This window comes from Suncus etruscus, chromosome 17 (genome assembly GCF_024139225.1).
Source record: "Suncus etruscus isolate mSunEtr1 chromosome 17, mSunEtr1.pri.cur, whole genome shotgun sequence".
NCBI lineage: Eukaryota > Metazoa > Chordata > Mammalia > Eulipotyphla > Soricidae > Suncus > Suncus etruscus.
Window position 1 is genome coordinate 56,972,198 of NC_064864.1, and position 23,139 is coordinate 56,995,336.

The following is a 23,139-nucleotide window of genomic DNA, read 5'->3' on the forward strand; positions in this document are numbered from 1 at the left end:
ACATGGACAGTATTAGTGTATTCTGATAACAGAACTAGGTTACCAAGTCAGGGTGAGAAGAAAGGGGAAGAATTAGGTAAGTAGAGATGTAGGGACAGTGATACAAGGTGTTTGGCACTTTGGTGGTGGTGATACAGTTAACTTTGTACAGAAAAAGCATAATGATCTATGTTATGCCAGTAAACTAAAAATGCTAAAACAGGTACCATGATAGGAACAGCTGTTAGGGAGGGTACTTGCCTTGTATGACCTGTGTTCTATCACTAGCATTGCATATAGCCCTTGAATCCTATCAGGAATAATTCCTGATTACAGAGCAGGGGTAAGCTCTGTGTTCTATCACTAGCATTGCATATAGCCCTTGAATCCTATCAGGAATAATTCCTGATTACAGAGCAGGGGTAAGCTCTGAACATCATTGGTGTTACCCATCTAAAACAAAAGATTTTTTTAAAATGCTAAAAAAATGAAATTTAAATAGCAAACATGAAAGTAGAGAAAATTTTTGTACAAAGGTTTGTAGAAAAATAACTTATAATGCAAACTGAAACTCCACAAATACTTAACAGTATACCTGTAAATATTACACGACAGATCAGTTAATCTTAACACTAAAGTTAGCTGTAGTAAATAGTTCAGTAAACTGGATATCTTAAGTGTAATTTACGTTCTTGAGGTTAGTGATACTTAGAAGCTAATGCTTGACAGTTGATCAATGTCTACCAGGTAAGATGTACTTATCTTGTCCCACAAAAATAACTTTTCTGATTATTTTCATAGTGATACAATGACATATGGATAAAAATACCATTTTTTTAAAATAAAATTGCATTGTACATAACTTGTTTTTTGAATAGGAAATGCTAAGAGATTTAAATCTTGGTGAAATGAAAAGTGGAGTACCAGTGCTGGCTGTGTCCTTGGCATTGGAAGGAAAAGCAAGTCATAGAGAAATGACATCTAAGCTTCTTTCTGACCTCTGTGGGACAGTAATGAGTACAAATGATGTAGAAAAATCATTTGATAAATTGCTGAAAGATCTACCTGAATTAGCACTGGATACTCCGAGAGCACCACAGGTTTGTATGGCTCTCTTTGTTTATAATCTCTGTGTACATTGAAAATACTTTGAATTATAGCAATAATACATACTCATTGGAATTTTATTAGTGAAAAAACTGAACTTTATTTCTTACCCATACCCTTTAGCATTTTATTATTTTTTTTAGTTTATTATATTTTTTATAACATGGCTTTTGTAATACTATTATTTATATCTTGCTTCCATCACACTCCATCTTCATGCTCTAAAATTTTCAAGTCATATTTATCTTTTGTTCGTATATAATAGGTTATTTTATGAGCTATTAAGTATAGTAATTGTTAAAATTGAGCACATAATTTGCTTACTACTGTTTATTACCAAAATAATAAGAATGATTTTTATTATAGATTGTAGGGGAAATAGATTATTCCTGGTTATGTTGTTTAAATTCTACCCTCAAAACATAATTTTAGTAGATTTAATAACATTGATACATTAAATGATTTTATGACCTGAAACTAAAAGTGTGCTATTTGTTTGACCAAAGTTTTTAATTATGCAGGAAGATCTAAACATTAGGAATATATTATGATAAATTAATTTTAATTTGTGTCCTCTGATACTTTCGTATGACATAGTAGTCCATATAAAGTACTGAGCTCTGATTGAATTTGAATTGTTTCCCTCTTCACATCATACACACTTCAAAAATAACTATTGTTAAGTTCATATTACTGGATTTTGTAACATAAATACAAAAAGATCAGCAAAAAAACTAGCATCTTGTTATTTCAAAGTTACTGATTAAGTATTTTTGATGAGATGGTATATATCAAGCAATGTCCAACATGTTAGGGATTTGGTAGTGAGCAAAACTGATGTGGGTACTCCCTCTGATGGTGCTGGAAGATTAAGATGAAGGAATGCATATTAAGAAAAAATAGTAGGTGCTAAGTAGATGTTTAAATTTTTTTAAATATCAAATTATTTTAATATGTTTTAGATATTGACCATTCAGTAGAACCATTATTAATTATTTAGATAATTTAGGTGTCCTAGAAAAGGTTACTTAGATATTTTTATATAGCTGTTTTTTCTTTTTTCTAGTTGGTGGGCCAGTTTATTGCTAGAGCTGTTGGAGATGGAATTTTATGTAACACCTATATTGATAGTTACAAAGGAACGGTAGATTGTATACAGGCTAGGTAAGTAAATTAATTTTCCTATTTAGATTACTAAAGTAAGGATAAATTCTATAGGATTATTTACACTTGGGACCATATGGGACACCGGGATTCGAACCAACCACCTTTGGTCCTGGATCGGCTGCTTGTAAGGCAAACGTCACTGTGCTATCTCTCCATAGGATTCTTTTTTTTGTTTGTTTGTTTTTTGGGCCACACCCAGCAGTGCTCAGGGGTTACTCCTGGCTGTCTGCTCAGAAATAGCTCCTGGCAGGCACGGGGGACCATATGGGACACCGGGATTCGAACCAACCACCTTTGGTCCTTGGATCGGCTGCTTGCAAGGCAAACGCCGCTGTGCTATCTCTCCGGGCCTCCATAGGATTCTTAATGAAGTGATACTTGATTTAATCAGACATTATGGGCATCTATTTTTTATTTATATTTACTTTAGATAATTAAATAGGAAGAACACAGTATTATACATAATTTCTGGGTTAAATTATTTTTTTTTATTTCTGTTGATTTTTGGGCTATATCTGATAGTACTCAGGACTTACCATATATACTCGAGTATAAACCAAATTATTCCAGCATAAAATTTGTGCTGAAAACCCGAACTGGGCTTATACTCGGGCCGTACAGGTTATTATGCACTTTAGTCTCTAGTCGTCTTCTGCCTTCTGCAGGAAGGGGCGGTGCTTCAGCTCAGTGTACAAGTCGGGGCTGAGCTGAAGAGGTAGGTGTCTGAACTGAACTGTGTGCCACTGAACTATTTAACCCACAATATTCTGCACCTTATATGAGACTGACAGCAGTGATGATGATATCTGTGAACTCGGTGATGATGACAGTGTCTATGCTGATAACAAGCTCTGTGGAAATACAGATGACAAGGAGGAGGAATCGTTTTTTTTTTTGGGTTTTTTTTTGTTTTTGTTTTGTTTTGTTTTTGGGTCATACCTGGCAGCTCAGGGTTTTACTCCTGGCTCTATGTTCAGAAATCGCTCCTGCAGGCTCGGGTGACCATATGGGATACTGGGATTCGAACCACCATCCTTCTGCATGCGAGGCAAACACACTACCTTCATGCTCTCTCTCCGGCCCCCGAGGAATCAAGTTTTGAAGGATTTTAACCTTTGTGATTTAGCTTGATTACCTGTTAAGCTATGGTTTTCTGCACTTTATTTAATGAAGTTATTGTTGCTAGTTTACAGCTTTTCTTTATCAATAACTATTGAAAAACTTTTAACCTACTATTCCTCAATTATTGTAATTATTTTGGGTATATATTTATTTTTGAAATTTACCAGTGGCTGCTGCATTTTCCACCTCGGCTTATACTCTAGTTACTAAATTTTCCCAGTTTTTAGGGTAAAATTTGGGGATCGTCTTATACTTGGGTTGGCTTATACTCGAGTATATATGGTACTTATAGCAGGACTATATGTAGTGTTGGGGATTGAACCCAGTAGGCCATATGCAAAGCAAGAACACTATCACTGTACCCAAGCTCAGTACCCAAGAAATTCTGGATTGTACCTACCGTATTTTCTGGCGTATGACTGGGCGTATAAGACGACCCCCTAATTTTGCAGTTAAAACATAGTAGGCCTGTATTTGCTGTATCAGAACGTTCCTGTGCTGCAACTGTATGTACCACAGTGAGCCAATCGCAACAAGCAGAAGTTCAAAGGTTATACTGTAATGGACTTCCTCTCTGACTCTGGCCAATCTGAGCAGGCTTTTTACAGTGTAGATTCGGGTCCAGAACATTGTCTAATTTGCATGCATAAAAAGCCTGCTTGGATTGGCTGAGTCAGAGAGGCAGTCCGAGCAGCCTTGCAGTGATTGGTGCAGGATAGAGTTGGAAAATTCATTTTGTGGCAGTATTTAGACAATTTTCATTTAGCGGCATATTGAAACAATTTTCGGGATATACTCTGCGTATAAGATGACTCCCGATTTTCGGTTGACTTTTTTTTGTTTCAAAAGTCGTCTTATACGCTGGAAAATACAGTAAGCCTTTAGCTTCTTGTTTTTATAAAGCAAAAGAATTGGACTTTAAAGTGTTTTTAAGGTCTCCAGATTTAGCATTTCTATAATTAATATTTGAATACATAACCAGTTTAACAAAGGAGCTTAAGTTATAACTTAACTTTTCTTTTGCCTGCTATAGAAATTACAACTAGAATGTAGTATTTTTCACTTTTTTGTATAAGGTATAAGCTAAATATGCTAATCTGGCTTTACATGATATATTTTATAGTTCTTAGAAACTTAGATTTGGACTTAGCAGTGTTATTAGGTCTTCTCAGTTCTACTTCAGCTCTTAGTGAAATGGTTTCCCAGTGGGAAGACCTGGATCTATTTCAAAATTAGCTATGTGAGAAATTTTTCTTCTCTATTCTATGTACAGATCAGTTATTTGTATGATGTAACAGATAAATGTCTAAATCTAGTATAATACCACTAATTTTTATTAGTTAACAGTGGAAATAATAGATCATAAGAATATTAACATGAGAAGCAACATTTTTTTCCCCAATATTTGATTTTAAAAAAGTGTTTTAGGGGGCTGGAGTATCTGGTAGCACAGTGGGTAGAGCATTTGCCTTGTAGTGGCCAACTAGGATTTGATCCCCAGCATCCCATATGGTCGGTCCCCTGAGCCTGCCAGGAGTGATTTCTGAGCACAGAGCCAGGTAATATCTGAGCACTGCCTGTGTGGCCCAACAACGAACAACAAAACAGTATTTTAGAGATGTTTAAATTTATATTTGTTTTTATATTAGATGATAGTTTTTACCGCATACATACATAGCATAATATATATTTTAAAGGGCTATTTTTAGCATGGTTTGCCTCAAATATGTACAAGTGTCAAAATTAATATTTTGTAGAGCTGCTCTGGATAAGGCAACTGTGCTCCTGAGTATGTCTAAAGGTGGAAAGCGCAAAGACAGTGTGTGGGGCTCTGGAGGTGGACAACAGTCTGTTATTCACCTTGTTAAAGAGGTAACTATTACTATTGTATCCTAGTTTACATTTGTTTTTTTAGGAGGGTAAATTGTTTCTTGTTGAAAAGATGTAGTTTAAACTCAGTCTATAAGACAGGAACAAATCTGTGTTTCAAGGAAATGAAAATTAAGAGATTAAAAAAAGACTTCCAGTTAGATGAAAGTTTGGCTCTGGACTTGAAAGCTGCTTCAGTCAACCCGATCTCTTCATGTAGTTGCATCAGGGAACTGACATGGATGGTGTTGCAGAACACTGTGTGGCTTTCAACATCTGGGAAGTGAAGAATTTTTCATACATTCATGGCCAGTCGGAAACCTCTGCGAATTTATTCAGTCTTTTATTCCACACTGGTTTTTTGCAAAGAAAAAAATTAAGTTCAGCTTGATAAACTACAGAAGAAAGATGAAATTTTTTTAGTATTGGCTTTAAACCACTTTGCTATAAATTATGTAATATATAATTGCTAATACATTTATGATTTCCTACAACTGTGTTAAAGGACTCTGATTAAGGATTATAGGAAGTTTGTGTGAAGGGTGAATGAAATATTTCTTTCTCTGATATTTTTCAATGTTGAAAATACTTTTGTCATTATATTTTTATATGAGCAGTTAGAAAAAAGATCTTATTATATAAAATTGTCTTAAATGTATACCTTAAAACAAAAGTTTGATTTTACTGTATTAAAATCCTATAATGAGGACTGAAGTGGTAGTACAGCCAGTAAGACACTTGCCTTGCATGCAGCCAAATCTGGCTGGATCCCTGGTATCTGATATGGTACCCCAATTACTCTAAGAAGTGCAGAATCAGAACTAACCCCTGAGCACTACTGAGTATGACCCCAAAATTTTATAACCTCTACATTTTTTTTTTCTAGTAGCAAATTTCTGTTCTTTAACAAGAACCATTAAAAGGGCCCGTAGCAATGTTACATTGGTTAGGGTGCTTCCTTACACATGGTTATTTTGAGTTTGATTCCCAGCATCCCATATGGTCCCTGGAGCACCACTAGGAGTAATTCCTGAGTGCAGTGCCAGAAGAAACCCTTATCACCACTGGTTGTGGACACAAAACAAAAAAGGGGGAAAACCCCCAAAACCCATAAAAGCATTTTAAGCTCTTTATTGGCATATAATTAAGCAAATTAGAATCTTTATAATTTAGGTGCTTTTAATTTTTGAGTATTATTTTTATTGTGACTTTTTGATACTTCATTTAAAAGTATTTATATTTTTTGATACTTCAAATACTTTAAATACTTCACTTTAAAAATAATATGTATAGAATTACTGTTACAGTCAAAACTGTAGTTCGATCTTTGATCTCTAAGTTAAATAGATGTTAAGATGAGGTGGTGTTTGTAACTTCGTGCTTGGAGCATATGTATTTTTTTTTTTTTTTTTGGTTTTTGGGCCACACCTGGTGGTGCTCAGGGGTTACTCCTGGCTGTCTGTTCAGAAATAGCTCCTGGCAGGCACCGGGGACCATATGGGACACCAGGATTCGAACCAACCACATTAGGTTCTGGATTGGCTGCTTGCAAGGCAAACACTGTTGTGCTATCTCTCCGGGCCCAGCATATGTATTTTTTAATTAAAATGTTACTAGGAAAATTTGAGCTTAACTATTTAAGATTCAGGACAGTTAGGAAAGAATAAGAAATTAGACACATTTATTCTTGTAAAAGAAGAAGTTAAAATATGTCTATTGCCTAGAAAATCTGAAAGTGCCTACAGAAATCCCAAACAAAATAGTACCTGACATCATATTTTGTAGTCAATATAAAATAAAATTCTTATTCTTTGTAGTAACAATGAAGGATCTTAATTGAATTTGAAAATTACATTAAAAATGGCATTAAAGGATGGAAATATAAAACATGACAAAACAGTATTATAAGTGTTACACATTGAAAACTACAAAGTATTCTTGAAAAACTAAAATAGAAAGATAATCCTTGTTTATAGGTTGGAAGACAGTATTGTTAAGTAGGTAATACCCTTCTCAAACTAAATATTTGAGAAACAGCCGAACTATTTTTATGATGAAGTATCTCTCAACAACAACCTAAAGGTCAAGAAACATACACATATTGGAGAAAAACTACTCATATGAGATTGAGACTGGTTATGTGTATATTCATCTATTTTTACATGGAATGAATAGTTGGCCAAAAGAGGATTTTAGAAATTTAGGCATATCTTTATATTGTCAATTTCAAAGATGCAAGGAACTTAATTGGATAAATTTAAATACTTAAAATTATATAATACTTTAAAGTTAATAATAACTTAAAAATTAAATGGCAAATTTCACAAATTTTAATTTATAATTATAAAGTAAAACTATTCAAATGAGTTGCTTTAAACATTTTATAAATTATGGTAATTTGAATTATCACAATATATTCTGTTCATCAAGATTTATTTCACCTTTTGTGAAAATGTAGATGTAGAAGATAAGTAAAAGCATTTTATTCAGTTATTCAACATTAGTGTGGGCAAAAATAATTTTTACAGGTGGCATAGGAATGGTGTAAGAGAAAAGACATTCTTAGTTGAAGTTTCTGTGCCAAAATTTTTTTTCCCTTTTTTTTCCGATGTGCAGATTTGAACAGGAAGGTTGACTTATCTCCGTGTCATTGTAATTTGAATTACTGGTGATCCTTTTAGATTGCAACTGAATCATCAGTTGTAGAGGAAAGAATAACTGTAGAAATCTGTCCCCTGTGTAATAAAATTTTCTTGTCATCTTTCAATTTTTGGCTTCCAGTGCATCATTAAAAGAACATTCTGGGGCCGGAGAGATAGCATGGAGGCAAGGTATTTGCCTTGCATGCAGTGGGATGGTGGTTTGAATCTCCGCATCCCAAATGGTCCTCCGAGCCTGCCAGGAACAATATCTGAGTGTAGAGCCAGGAGTAATCCCTGAGCGCTGCCAGTTGTGACCCTCTCCCCACCCCCCCAAAAAAGAACATTCTGATGAAAGAGGGCCACTGAATCTTTTTGACGCTTATATTTAGTGCCCTCTAGTGGTAATTAAGATTCTTTATTTTAAAGGGAGCATTGAAGCATTCTGGTCACAACTCCAATAGGTCTTGTACATCTTAAGTATCCTTGCAGATCCAAATAATTATTAAGGCACACCAAAGTAGTTAATAACTTTAATAATATAGAACCATCCAAAATTGTGAATATTTTTATTTACAAAACAGTTGTGTTATGATAGGGACATTCTAAACGTGTATGTTTCCTACAGAGCTGTTAGTGATTCGCAACTTCATTATTAATCCTTTAGGTAAGGCATATTTATTTTAAAAATAAATTATAATGCATCTCAATTTTAAATGTAATAGATTGATATGCTGCTTAAAGAGTATTTACTCTCTGGAGACATAGCTGAAGCTGAACATTGCCTTAAGGAACTGGAAGTACCTCATTTTCACCATGAACTTGTATATGAAGTAAGACTACTTTGACATTCTAAAGATAATTACTGTTTGAAAATTTTATTATTGTTAAGGTAACATGGTTTTCAATATTATTAATTTTGTGTACCAAAATAGTTCTTGTTGTACAAGAACTACTGTATAAACTACTGTGTATAAAACTACTGTGCTACTCTACATGACTGTCCCTAGGTTTCTTGTAGTCTCCCTTCTTCCTCAGCTATACTCCCTCTCAGTTTGGTTGCCTCAGTTCTGTTTTTAGAGTTTGAGGGCTTGTTTATTGGATTTTGTACATTCTCTTTTATCCCATTGTTCTGAAAGTCTAATTTTTATTCCAGTACACACATCTGTTTACTATTGTTTTCTAGACTAAAGTCAGACGATGCAGTGCATTACATATTTTTCTCTTTGATTTTTGTGCTATTTAGTGCGTTTGTCATTCTATTTAATTTTGATAGAGTTTTTCCTATGTCCCTGAAGAATGCCTTTGGAGTTTTGTTGGGTTTGCACTGAGACTGCTCTGGGAAGAATAATGATTTTAACAATGTTAATTCTTCTTCTTTTTTTTTTTTTAATGTTTTTGGGCCACACCTGCTGGTACTTAGGGGTTATTCCTAGCTCAGTGCTCAGAAATCACTCCTGGCAGGTTCATAGGGCTTAAGGGATGCTGGGGATTGAACCCAGGCCTGTCTTAGGACGCTGCATGCAAGGCAAATGCCTGTCACTGTGCTATCACTCTGGCCCCAAATGTTAATTCTATCAGGCTATGACCATGGAATATTTTTCCATTTCCTTTTTTCTTCTTTCTTTTAATAGTGACTTACAACTTTCAGTGCATATATCTTTATACCTCCTTTACTGATTTTTCCATTTACTTGATGTTTTTAGACACAATTATAAAAGGGATATTTTGGGGTCGGAGAGATAGCACAGTGGTAGGGCATTTGCCTTGCACGTGGCTGACCCATGATGGAACTGGGTTCAATTCCCAGCATCCCATATGGTCCCTGAGCCTGCCAGGAGTGATTCAGAGCCGGGGCGTAACCCTTGAGTGTCGCTGGGTGTGGCCCAAAAACCAAAAAAAAAAAAAGGGGGTATTTTGTGGATTGGTGGGGGGAACACCTGCCAGTACTTGGGTTATTCCTGGCTATGCACTCATTTCTGTTAGGTTTGGAGGATCATATGAGATACCTTAGGAGGATCATATGAGATACCTTAGATCAGGGGATCTCAAACTCGCGGTCCGTGGGCCATTTGTGGCCCTCCGTACAACATTTTGTGGCCCTGCCCTAGAGGAATCTTTTTTTTTTTGTTTGTTTTGTTTTAGTTTTAGTTTTTTGGGTCACCCCCCCCAATGTTCAAGGCTTACTACTGACTTTGCATTCAAGGATCACCCCCGACTTTACCTCCTGTGGCCCCCGGGTAAATTGAGTTTGAGACCCTTGCCTTAGATGGAACCTGGTTCTGCCCCTTTAGGGCATGTGTCTGACCCATTGTACTATCTCTCTGGCCTAAAAGGGTATATTTAAAAACTTCTTTATCTCTTAGATCATTGTTTTTATTATAGAAATGCAGTATATTTTTGTGTGTTGATTTTGTAGCCAAAGATAATTCATAATTATTTGTACATACTGATTGAATTCTTTGTAATAACAAACATTTCTTTTGTTGTTTTTTTTGGGTCATACCCGGCAGTGCTCAGGGGTTACTCCTGGCTCTATACTCAGAAATCACTCCTGGCAGGCTTGGAGGACCATATGGGATGCCGGAATTCGAACAACTGTCCTTTTGCATGCAAAGCAAACGCCTTACCTCCGTGCTATCTCTCTGGCCCAATAACAAATTTTTTATTTTTTAAAAAATGTATTGTTTTTATAATGGTTATAGTTAAGTATTCTATAAAAAGATCTGATACATTTACATATTTGATAAAAGGAATCTAATGCAGTTCACTTTGTATGAATTAATGATCCAAAATTTATTACATTTTTAGGCCATTGTTATGGTTTTAGAGTCAACTGGAGAAAGTACATTTAAGATGATTTTGGATTTATTAAATTCCCTTTGGAAATCTTCTACCATTACTTTAGATCAAATGAAAAGAGTAAGTATATTATTTTGAACACATATTCGTTATTATTTTGAACCTTTATGTATGATTGACTAAAGATTAATTTATTTAACTGGTTTATTCAGGTCTTTTTTTAATGGTGTTTATTTTTTTTTAATTGAAATTTATTTCCTTTTTTTGGTTTGAGAATCACACTCAGCAGTGCTCAGGGTTTAATTCTTGGCTCCATACTTGGGGATCACTCCTGGCAGACTTCAGAGAACATATGGAGTGCTGGGGGTTGAACCCAGTTGGCCATGTGCAAGGCAAATGCTCTGCCCACTGTACTATCACTCTGGCCAAATAATATTGTTTATATTTGAATCTCTTGAGTCAGTTTTTTAGAAATCAAATTTTTAGAAAAACACTCCAATGCCTTTTTAAAGAACAATGTTATACTTCCTCACAGTTTTTAAGATATAATTTTACCTCTTACCTAGAAACTTAATAAGCTTTCACTTATTTATATTTATATTGTGTGTATTGTTAACATATTAGCTTATTTAATGTAAGTTATATATATAGAATCAATTGGGGAGATTTGATATATGATATGTAACTGAAACACTTGAAACTATACTTCTAGAGAAAATATTTTCTGTAACAAATGTATTTATCTATTAGCTATACTTTTCAAGGTTTATATCTGACTTTAGTTATATGAATATTTGGCTTTAATGACCTTGATAGTGATTATGTGCTTATGTATATTATATGGACTAACAATTTTGTTTGTAATTTTATTCTTTTTAGGGTTATGAAAGAATTTATAATGAAATTCCAGACATTAATCTGGATGTTCCACATTCATACTCTGTGCTTGAACGATTTGTAGAAGATTGTTTTCAGGCTGGAATAATTTCCAAACAACTTCGAGATCTTTGTCCTTCAAGGTATTTTCTTAAATACTTTGTGAACATAAAATACTGACTGAAATGCTTAAAAGGCTAAGCTAATTTTCTGTTATTCTAGCTCTATCAGAAAAGTGATGGTAGCTTCTCAAAAGTCACTCAAGCATAAATCATATGTTTTGAATTTATGGAGAAATTTATAAGACATATCCAGGAATAAATTTTGAAAAAGTAGTTTATTAGAAAGAAATTAATTTTTAGAGCAGTTCTCTATAGCAGATTATCTTTTAAGTAGCTTAAGTATTATTGATTAATGTACCTTTTTAATAGTCCTTCACAAACCAGTGGCCAAAGATGAACATGTTTTTTTCTAGCTTTAATGATTCAGGGGTCTCAAGCTCAATTTACCTGTGGACCGCAGGAGGCAAAGTCAGGGTGATCCTTGAGTGCGAAGTCAGTAGTAAGCCTTGAACATTGGGGGGTATGACCCAAACAACTAAAACAAAACAAAACAAAGAAAGATTCCTCTAGGGTAGGGCCACAAAATGTTGTACGGAGGGCCGTTTGCGGCCTGCGCGCAAGTTTGAGACCCCTGACTAGATTATTCTGTGTGCTCTTTGTAGCTTGCTTTCTCCTTTAATGAATGGAGAATTGATTCTCACTAGAAAGTGTATTTCACTTTTTAAAGGTATTATATTTGCACTGTTAGGAACTAAATAACTGCAGAGTTGCTAATACATTTTTGACTCCTAAAGTTTAAAATGAAATATGAATGAAAATGAAATATGAATAGGTTGTTAGTTATAAAAACATTGCTTTTTATAAACTCTTGGCTATTGATACATATCTATTTTTTGTTTTGTTTTGGGTGAGGCTCAGGGTCTATTCCTAGCTCTGCACTCAGAAATTACTCTGGCAGGATTGGGGACCATATAGGATGCTGGAGATTAAACCTACATTGGCTGCATGCAAGACAAATGCCCTACTTTTTGTGTTAGTCTAGCCCATGGCTTTTCGTATTTTTAAATCATCATGGGAATTAAATTTTAGTAAAATAGTATTCTGGCATCATTTTTTCCTATGGCAGTGGTGTTCGTTCTTTTTATACTTAAAGATTTACACCTGTCTGAATACTAGTCTTTGGAGCTGCAGTAAATACCTACTCTGGTAAACCAGGATTTTTCATATAACTAGAATTAGCCTGCAGGCAATTGTGGCTGCTCTGGAGAGTTTAGAAAGAATCACGAGAAAGAAAAGAAAAATAGTAAAACCTCCAGTTAATGGTTTTGATAAAATGTTCAGAAATGGCGATCTCTTTATGATGATAACTTTTATGTATTATTGATATGTACTTTAGAGTCTGAAAGTTTTCTTTACATATAAGAAAACAGAATTGGTTTCTACTCAGTATGAAAAGGAGTCAATATCCTCATACTGGGCCTAAAGCACTTTTTTTGTTTGTGTTTGTTTTTGGCACACATCTGGTGGTGCTCAAATCTTCCTTCTGGCTCTTTGCTTAGGGTTCACTCTTTCTGGTTTTGTTTTGTTTTTTGGGTCACACCTGGCAGCACTCGGGTTATTCCTGATCCCAGAAATAGCTCCTGGCAGGCTCAGGGGACCATACGGGATTCAAACCACCGTCCTTCTGCATGCAAGGCAAATGCCCTACCCTCCATGCTATCTCTCCGGCCCCAGGGTTCACTTTTTGGTGGACTTGGGGGATCAAACGGGATGTCAGGAATGAACCTGGGTGAGCCACATATAAGTCAAACACACCCTGCCTTGCTCTACTACCACTGTGGCTCCATGGCTCTAAGTTTGTTTTTTAGTTTTTACTTAAAATGTAACTGGATTATTTTCATTGTGGTTTTACTCTTAAGGATCAGTTGAGGAGATAACTTAATTTTTGTACACCATAGAACTTTAGCCGTGTTTTCTATTCTCTTTGGGTGAAGTGCACATTTGTGTGTGGTCTTGAATGCCTGTGCAGGTTGGCTTAGGGTCAGAGAATAGGGTCATAATTTTAGTTTGCATAATATTTGGCTTACATGTTTAGCTTTCAGTTATTAATGTAGTGGAAATAAGTATTTCTTAAAGAGTAATACTTGCCTTTTTATTCAACATTTAAATAAAATTTGTTGTTATTAGCAGTTTATTTGATAAATTTCATTCTAAGTGATAGGCCAGTGGGAGATTTTGTAAAAAGCATTAAATGAAAAGCACTTTTAAACTTGAGTAATCAGAATATTATGTCCATTTCCCTTCTGATTATCTACAGTTTGAAATGACATGTTTTCATGGTTTTTTTTATTTCTTTCATTACAGGGGCAGAAAGCGTTTTGTAAGTGAAGGAGATGGAGGTCGTCTTAAACCAGAGAGCTACTGAATATGTTAACTCTTGCGGTCTTAGATATTATAAAATGATATGTCTGAATTGTAAGAGTTGTTAGCACAGGTTCTTTTTTTTTTTTTAAGCACTTGTTTTGGGTACAAAATTTTATAAACACATTTAAGGGAAATTTTTAAAGCAACTTTTTTTTTGAGGGTGTAAAGGACGGACACAAAAGTAACACTTCTTAAGTGGAATATTCTCATAAGCTACCTTTTCTAAGTGCCATGTTTCTGACCTAATCATTCCAAGTTTTGCATTGATGTTTGACTGCCACTCCTTTCTTTCAAGGACAGTGTTTTTGTAGTAAAATCACTGGTTTATACAAAGCTTTATTTAGGGGGTAAAGTTAAGCTGCTAAAACCCCATGTTGGCTGCTGCTGTTGAAATACTGTGCTTTGGGAGTAAAAAAAGTTATTTCTTTGTCTTAAAGAATTTTGAGAAAATGAGTTAGTCATGAGACTTATTCATCTTTCCAGGGAACATATGATTGGTCTTAAAGACTAGACAGTTAAGTAAATGGTGGCTGGAACATCTATTTTTCTACAAAACTGGAAAAATGAACCCGGTTCTAGAAGAATGTATGACAAAATAAAACATGTGAAGCAGTGTTCTTTATTGTGAGTACATTTATTTTAGGTCTTCAAGTTTTTTCTTGCTCTTAAAAGCAGAGTTGGTTGGGTGTGCCCTCAAAAAAGCAAAAAAAAAAAAAAAAAAATTAAAAAAATAATTTAACACTACATTTAAAATCACATAAAAGGGTATATTTGAACCTTGGGAATTTAGGTTTTGCTTCTTGCAAACTTTAAATCGATAGGAAATGCTTAAAATACTAGGAAAGTACATGCCATGTCTTTTTTGTTTGTTTTTCTGGACCACACCCAATGGTGTTCAGGGGTTACTCATGGCTCTGTCCTCAGGTTACTCCTGGTTGTACTATAGGATGTGGCAATTGAACCCAATTCCACCATATCCAAGGCAAAAGCCCTACCTGCTGTGCATGCACTTCTTTCTTGACTTTCATTATTATTTTTATATTAGTAAATTATGTTGTAAAAATCAGTTCCAGAAAGTATCTAATATCTCATAAAATAGTAGATACAAGAATCTAAACAATGATCACATTTTTAACTTTTCTAAATCTCTACTTAGCCAGACTTTAGGGTCTTTGTCTTATCAACTACAACAAATTAGCCAACATTTATATTTAAATTTTATATTCTTAGGAATATATTTATTGCTTATTTAGCTAGTTTCTTATTTTTCTTTTGTTTTTTTTTGGGCCACACTTGGTGTTTCTCCTGGCTTTTGTGATCACTCCTGAAAGGTCTCAGGACAATTTGTGGTTCCAGGGATTAAATTTGTGTTGGTTGAGTGCAAGGCAATCACCATAGCAGTTTTTTTTTTTTTTGGTTTTGGTTTTTGGGTCACACCTGGCAATGCTCAGGGGTGACTCCTGGCTCTACGCTCAGAAATTGCTCCTGGCAGGCTTGGGGGACCATATGGGATGCTGGGATTCGAACCACCGTCCTTCTGCATGTAAGGCAAATGCCTTACCTCCATGCTATCTCTCTGGCCTCCACCCTATCAGTTTTAATATCACACTCTCCATGCCCATTTAAAACTAAGTTCAAAATGGTCTTAGCTTTGGAGTAATACAGTCCCTCAAGCACCTCCAGGAGTGATTCCTGAGTACAGAATCAGGAGTAAGCCCTGAGAATTATGAGGTGTGGGGTGCTCTTACCAACAACCCAAAGAAAATGTTCATATTACCCACATCACTTTCCATTTTTAGTGTTTTGTTTTATATCTGAATGATAAAGGTAGATATATTTAAGTCCTTAAATACAATGAAAAATTCAGGGGATTCCCAGATAAGTGGTTATATTTCCTTTTTGTTTTGGGCCACATCTAGCTGTGCTCAGAACCTCTTGATCAGGGATCACTCTTGGTGGTGTTGGATAATGAACTCAGATTGGCTTGTGTAAGCCAAGGCAATCACCATACTTGCTGTACTATCTTTTTGACTTAGGTGCTGGCTTCTCAAAAACAAAATTAATAAATGGTTTTGGAAGAAAAACAACAGAACATTGTAACTATACTAAAGTGTTTTAGAGTATGTTGGCTATATCAACCCCTAAAATATGGTTATCTATATCATCAGTCATCCAGGCAACTGGATTTGACTGACTTCTTAATAACATCAAGTTTTAATATATCTCAAAAAAATAGTTTTGGGGCTCTCAATGTCATGTCCAACACACTTTTAAGTTTTAATATATCTCAAAAAATAGTTTGGGGCTCTAAATGTCCTGTCTGGAATATTATGTTCCTCATATACATTAGGTTCTGATGGTCCCTGTCAGTCTAACACACTTTTAAGTCAGGTGATAAAATTTGTTCTTCATTGGGGCTGGAGCAATAGCACAGTGGTAGGGCGTTTGCCTTGCAAGCGGCTGACCCAGAACGACCTGGGTTCGATCCCCAGTGTCCCATATGGTCCTGAGCTAGGAGCGATCTCTCTATTTTTTTATTTTTTGGTTTTGAGTCACACTCACCAGCACTCGGGTTACTCCTGGCAGATCAGGGGACCATATGGGATGCTGGGATTCGAATCACCGTCTTTCTGCATGCAAGGCAAACACCCTACCTCCACGCTATCTCCGGCCCCTACCAGGAGCGATTTCTGAGCAGAGCTAGGAGTAATCCCTGAGAGTCACAGGGTGTGGCCCAAAAACCAAAAAAATACTGTTCATCATGAACACTACATAAGCTTCATATATCCAAATTCATTAGTTTTTCTTTTGTGGGGGCACACACCCATTGACACTCGGATTACTCCTGGCTATGTTCTCAGAAATCGCTCCTGGCTTGGGGAGACCATATGGGACACGGGGATTGAACTTCGGTCCGTCCTAGGCTAGTGCTTGAAGGCAGATGCTTTACCTCTAGTGCCACTGCACCAGCCCCAATTTAGTAGTTCTTAATTTTATTTTTTGGACCACACTGGGCTATGCTCAGGGATCACTCTTGGCTTTATTTGGGGATCATATGGTATGCTGATTTCAAATTCAGGTTGGAAGCATGCAAGGCAAGTGTTTTTTACTCATTGTAACTATCTCTCCAGCCCCAAATTCAGTTTTAAAATATGCTGCATAAAAGTTTCAGGTATGGGGCTGGAGTGACAGCACTGCAGTAGGGCGTTTGTCTTGCACGCGGCTGACTCAGAATGGACCTGGGTTGTCCATATGTTGTCTTCGGTGTCCATATGATCCCCAAGCCAGGAGCAACTTCTGAGCACATAGCCAGGGGTAACACCTGAGTGTCACTGGGTGTGGCCCAAACACTAAAAAGAAAAAAGTTTCAGGTGCATATCACTAATTTGTACTACAGTGAATACCACTAGGGGCTGGAGAGACTTCAAAGGGCTAAGTGGATGCTTTATGCTCTTTGTCTGGATTTGATTTGTTGATTCCTGACTTACGAGCCAGGAGTAACCCTGAGAACCACCAGGTTTGGCCCAAAAAACCAAAAAAATTTATGTTCAGTACAAACCATAGTGTTCAAATTTATCCTTTTATTTGTTATTTGTATTATGTGAATGTAATCAACTTTATTAACATACTTTCAGTAGACAGGTTATTTTAAAAGAGTATTCTCAACTACTGTTAATAGGTACAAGTGGGTATTCCATAGATGTGATATTATCATTTAGTGGGTGTTTGCTGTTCCTTTTCTGCCATTTCTTGTTGATGAATTGTATCCTGTGCTACTTGCTGCATTTTCTCCAATTTTTCCAGAGTCAGAGATTTTAAGGGTAAAAGTTTGGGTTTACACAGCACCATTGTAGTTATATCTTCCATAGACAACTGCCCTGTTTAAGAAAAATAATTTGAATGAGATAATTGATAATTGGATTTGCTACTAGAATGAAGTTCTAAAACTGTCAGTGAAGATCCTTTCTCATTTGTTACCAAGCAACAATTTCATACACTCACACATTACATATTTGTGTATACATGCATATACATGTGTATACATGTGTATATATATGATGTACACGTGTGTATACATATACATGTACATACAACATTTACTACACAAGCAACATTTACTACAGGGAGGGAGTTTATGATAAGATAACTTGAATGATTATGCTTTGAAGTTACCATGGAACAACTGTTTCAATGCTTGATCCGAAAATAATTGTGAGAAACACATTGCACAAAACATTTTATTTTGCAATATACATAGTACATAAAATACTTAACACCACAGTACTTAAGTATTTAGGAGGTCTTTTGGTGTATTTAGTTAGCACAAAGAACTCAGCAATATGGACAGAATAAGTATTCAGATGATTGGATGTGTAACTTAAACCTTTATTTTTAAAAACAGTTGCTTAGGTTTATTTTTTCCAATGGTAAATTTTAGTGCTACTTTGTCACTGAGCAACGTAAAAGCTTTGATGTAATAACTGTATATATCCTAAACTGAAATATTGGCGATTTAGATACCTTGTTTTGGAAGAACTTCCCGGAACATTGACTTCACTTCTGCCATATCTGGTTCTTAGACAATTTTTCCTTCAATGAGAAATTATTCAGGAATGAATTCCTAAAGTAAATTATTGCTTGAGACATTTCTATAGTAAAAGAACTAAATTGTTATTGCATAGCTTTCCCAATAATTTTATGTCTCTAATGAAATGAAAGAGAAACAAGTTAAGATAGTTCATATAAACATCTCGATCTTGCCAGTTTTCTTTAACCCAAAGCCTGGGTGGCCATTTTTCTCTTCTAGTGAAAAATTGGTGGGTGATGTAAAAACATGACTTATCAATTGGGAAAAGGAGGTAGTAAATATTTCAGTCCCATATCATTCAATAACTAGTTTTTTACTTTAACACTCTTGCAAATAATTAAAACATTTTAAAAGGAATTGACTTTGGCACAGAAATGTACACTTAAAGTTAATTTTTCTCTAATAAAAGATATTAAGGCCAGTGAATACTGCACATTAGTATTTTATCATAAATACCCAAGCACCTATGCTACCTCTGGCTGATAACATTTGTACCTGGAGTACCATAATCGATATTTCTCTTCTACATACAAAGTGTTTGGACTAATTTGTAGAATGCCCCTTTACAGATGCTTCTGTACAGTTCCACCCATTTTGTGATATTTCACATTACTGATTCAACCTTAACATGGGTCTTTTACACCACCATCACTACAGAAGATTTAAAATTCATCAAGTGGGGGTGCTGGCTTTGTGCCAGTCTTTACCACCAACTCACTATAATCAAGTGAAACTACTTCTAGTTTTATTCACTATTATGACTGGCACTCCTAGTAAAAGTGTCCTACTCTATTCACTAGGACTCTTTCCTTATTCTTGGGGCCAGAGAGAATATAGAGGGACATGGTTTGATCACCAGTACTGCATATGGGCTCCTAAGCACTGCTAGGAGTGATCACAGAAGCAGTGGAGTACTGTTGATGTGTCCTAGACAAAAACAAACCCCCAAACCCTTATTTTGAAATATTCAGTAAGTTCTAGTTGCTTTACCACCAAAGCAAAAACTTAGCCATCAAATGTTAACCCTATGGGGCTGTGGAGGGAAACTGTGGTTAGATCCCCAGTATCATGTGGACCATGTTTAAGAATCACCCTGTGTGGCACTGTAGGACCCTGCGCATCACTAGGGTGGCCTTGAATCTTGATCACCACAGGGCCCCAGCACCACAATATCCTTGGGCCCTAGCATTCAATCTTCTAGCCCTCTCAAGAGTCATCAGGAATGGCACCTGGGCCATTTTATCCCTACTGTATCCCTACACTACTTAAGAGTTGAAGACAAACTTGGAAAAAGACCACAAATAATACATATTGGCCAGTAATGAATCTGAGATAAACGTAATATGCATGTAGAATGTAGCTTCTCATTCTGCCTGTTACTTAGAGGATGTGTGCGCGCGCACACACACACACACACACGTTATTTCCTCCCCCCCCAGAGGTTATGTTGAAGATGAATAATATCAAAGTACTCTAATTAGTCTAAAAATAGATATAATAAAAAGCACTCAGCCTCTCCATTAGGAACACTGACTGAAATATTCATTAGGTACATGGTGCAAAAGTGACATGTTACTGAAAGGGAGGATAGGCATATTGATAAATGAAGTAAATTCATAGTAGGTAATGTTTTACATGGCTATATTTTTTCCTCCCAAATGCCAAAATGATGAGTATTCTTTTATTTCTCTTATCTATATTTCACATCCAAAACCTGGCATGAGGAAAACTATGGAACTTGTTGCTTTACCAAATGGTAGAACTAAGCTGCTATTGTTTCTAGAAAGGGTGTGATGCCAGTGTCTTGGAGGGAGTGTCTTGGGCCTGCTGTGATCAGTGCTGTCACTTGCCTAGGTAAACTGTTTTTCTAGGGTTGATTCTTTCCCTGCCAAGTCTTCTCTAGGCTTCAACAAGGGAGAAATAGGAAGAGAAGGGCTAAAATAAGCTAGGTGGTGGTTATGGTTCCCTATTGTCAAGATTATCATTGTCTTCATATCAAGGACTCCTTTATACCCCAAGGAATCCAGATGAAGAAGAGCATGTTTTTCTTTTTTCCTGTTGCCAACTAATAGCCAGGCATAGTTGCTGTCTGGTGAAATATGCCCCGAGGAGTTGTGGGTGCACCTATGGGTAATTTATTATTGGTGAGAACTGTGTAATACCAGAAACAGGTGTCCAAAGAAACACAGGCTATGACAGCAGTTCACGTATATCACATGGATGTCTCATCTTTCAGTTTAATATTATACAGTTTTTATCGTATGCCAGCTTTTTTAAAAAATCTTTTTGGAGCTTACAATACTAAAGGGAGAATAATAGAATGCTGTCAGTAGAAAATAAAATAGTTTAGGAATTTTAGGAGTCTCATGGCAGGTATTTCAACTTGAGGAAAATTACCATGGCTTCATTAAGAGGTAAAAGTAAGCATAATGTTCATTTGGTGTGTGCATTCCTTTTTTTTTTTATTGCCTTTTGGGCCACACTCCATGATGCTTAGGCTACTGGCTATGCGCTCAGAAATCTCTCCTGGCTTGGGGACCATATGGGATGCTGGGGGATGGAACCGCAGTCCATCCTAGGTTGGCGCTGCAAGGCAAATGCCCTATCGCTTGCATCACCACTCTGACCCCTGGTGTGTGTATTCTTTTGAAATTGCAAAATAAAATTGAAAAGCTGATATCAGTGGTTATCACATGTAGCAGTAGATATATAGGAGAAGATAAAGGAGAAAGAAGCATTTTCCATTGGTGGGGTTTATTTGCTGGTTGTTTTCTAAGAGGGTTTTTTATTTTGGTAATACCTATTAATCTTTAGTGTCTAAAGATATGTTTTCTTTGACCCAACATGCTATGTCTAGTTGTGAAGAAATATCCATTAAAGCAATTTGTTAATTGGGCCGGAGAGATAGCATGGAGGTAAGGTGTTTTCCTTGCATGCAGAAGGACGGTGGTTCGAATCCCGGCATCCCAGATGGTCCCCTGAGCTTGCCAGGAACGATTTCTGAGCGTAGAGCCAGGTGTGACCCCAAAACAAACAAACAAAAAACAAAACCCAAAAACCCAAACAAAAAAAATCCCTAAGTCAGGGTCTCAAACTCAATATACTTGGGGGCTGCAGGAGGCAAAGTCGGGGTGAGGCAGGGCTGCATAAGGGATTTCACAAACAAAAAGTCCTCAAACGTCATTATTAACAGTTTTAATTATTTCTTCTGAACATGAATAGAACATTGAGTGAAGATCATGAACAGTTCTTCTGAACATGGCATCTTTGCCTATTCCTTGCTGCCAGAGACTTGACAGCGCTTCTTCTCACAAATCTGAACCACATTTGGCTTTAGAGAGGAAGCAGTTGAGACCCTCAGTATGGCTAGATGATGATCATCATTAAGTCTAGACCTGTACTTTGACTTATTGAAGTTCAATGTGGAGAATAACTTTTCACAAGTATGTGCTCCCCAAAAGGCACATGGTGCGCTTGAACATTCGGGAAAGCTCAGGGAAGCTGGGGGGCAATTCTCTCAAAAATTGCCCATGCATGTCTGCTTTTCCACTAATCTCCCTGAACTTGGCTTTGAGATCAGAGTTGCATTACAGGTCAATGAGCTCCATTTGATTGAAGCATAGGAGAGGCATCTTGCACATCAAAGGAAAAGGGGTCCACAAAATTTGGAAAGTGGCTCTGTGCTTTTTGAAGTCTGCAAATCTGTGATCAAATTCCTTCTCTAGCTTAAAAATAGCATCAACATATTTCTCACCACTGAATGGTATGCCACAAGTTCCTTTCATGCTGGGAAATGGCAAAGGTTTGAGAGAGCTGAGATTTCCATAACACAAGTTTTGTGGAGAGTGCTCTCACGTTGTCATAGGCAGCACTGATAAGCTGCCCCAGGCCTTGTAAAATCTTGTTTAGTACATTCAGCTTATGTGTGATGTCAACAAGAAAAGCTAAATCCATGAGCCATTTGTGATCACTCAACTCAGAAACAGCATTCCCATTGTTCTCCATGAAGACTTTCACTTTCTCTCAACTCAAAAAATCTTTTCAGGACATTTTCCCTGCTAAGCCAATGTACCTCGGTGAAATAGAGCACATCTCCATATTCTGACTCCATTTCCTCTAAAGAAGCACGGAACCTCCTGTGCTTTAAGCTCCTGGATCTGATTTGGTTGATGCATTTCACAACAACAGACATCACATTGTCACACGGCAGGCATTTACTGCAAAGGGTCTGCTGATGAATAATGCAGTGAAGAGCAATGGTCATCTCTACACCCTCCCCTTCAAGCTTTTTTTGAACAAGTGCCACCAGTCCATTTTTCCTCCCTATCATCGATGGCACTCCATCAGTTATTATTCCAACAAACCTCTTCCATGGCAAACCTGCATTCTCAATGACATCACACAGATGCCAAAATATCTCATTAGCAGTGGTCTGGCCATGCATTGGAATTATTGTGAGCAGCTCCTCTGGCAATTCAAAATTGCAATCAACACCACGGACATC

The 23,139-nt window shown here is 36.3% G+C and overlaps 2 protein-coding genes across 2 annotated transcripts in view; one reads left to right on the forward strand and one right to left on the reverse strand.

Moving 5' to 3' along the window:
• Positions 1-14,669, forward strand: part of PDCD4 (programmed cell death 4) — a 29,724-nt gene extending 15,055 nt beyond the window's left edge. Inside the window, exons 6-12 of the mRNA XM_049790583.1 lie at positions 858-1,079; positions 2,153-2,250; positions 5,133-5,247; positions 8,609-8,716; positions 10,695-10,805; positions 11,565-11,704; positions 13,988-14,669. Coding sequence (XP_049646540.1) covers positions 858-1,079; positions 2,153-2,250; positions 5,133-5,247; positions 8,609-8,716; positions 10,695-10,805; positions 11,565-11,704; positions 13,988-14,048 — 855 coding nt within the window. The 3' untranslated portion in view covers positions 14,049-14,669. The remainder of the gene's footprint in view (positions 1-857; positions 1,080-2,152; positions 2,251-5,132; positions 5,248-8,608; positions 8,717-10,694; positions 10,806-11,564; positions 11,705-13,987) is intronic.
• Positions 14,670-17,608: 2,939 nt separating this feature from the next.
• BBIP1 (BBSome interacting protein 1) lies at positions 17,609-18,680 on the reverse strand. The gene is made up of 2 exons (XM_049790624.1): positions 18,569-18,680; positions 17,609-17,925 (listed from the first exon to the last, which is right to left on the reverse strand). The coding sequence occupies exons 1-2, from the start codon at positions 18,612-18,614 to the stop codon at positions 17,759-17,761; spliced, it is 213 nt and encodes a 70-aa protein (XP_049646581.1). The 5' UTR covers positions 18,615-18,680; the 3' UTR covers positions 17,609-17,758.
• Positions 18,681-23,139: the final 4,459 nt, after the last annotated feature.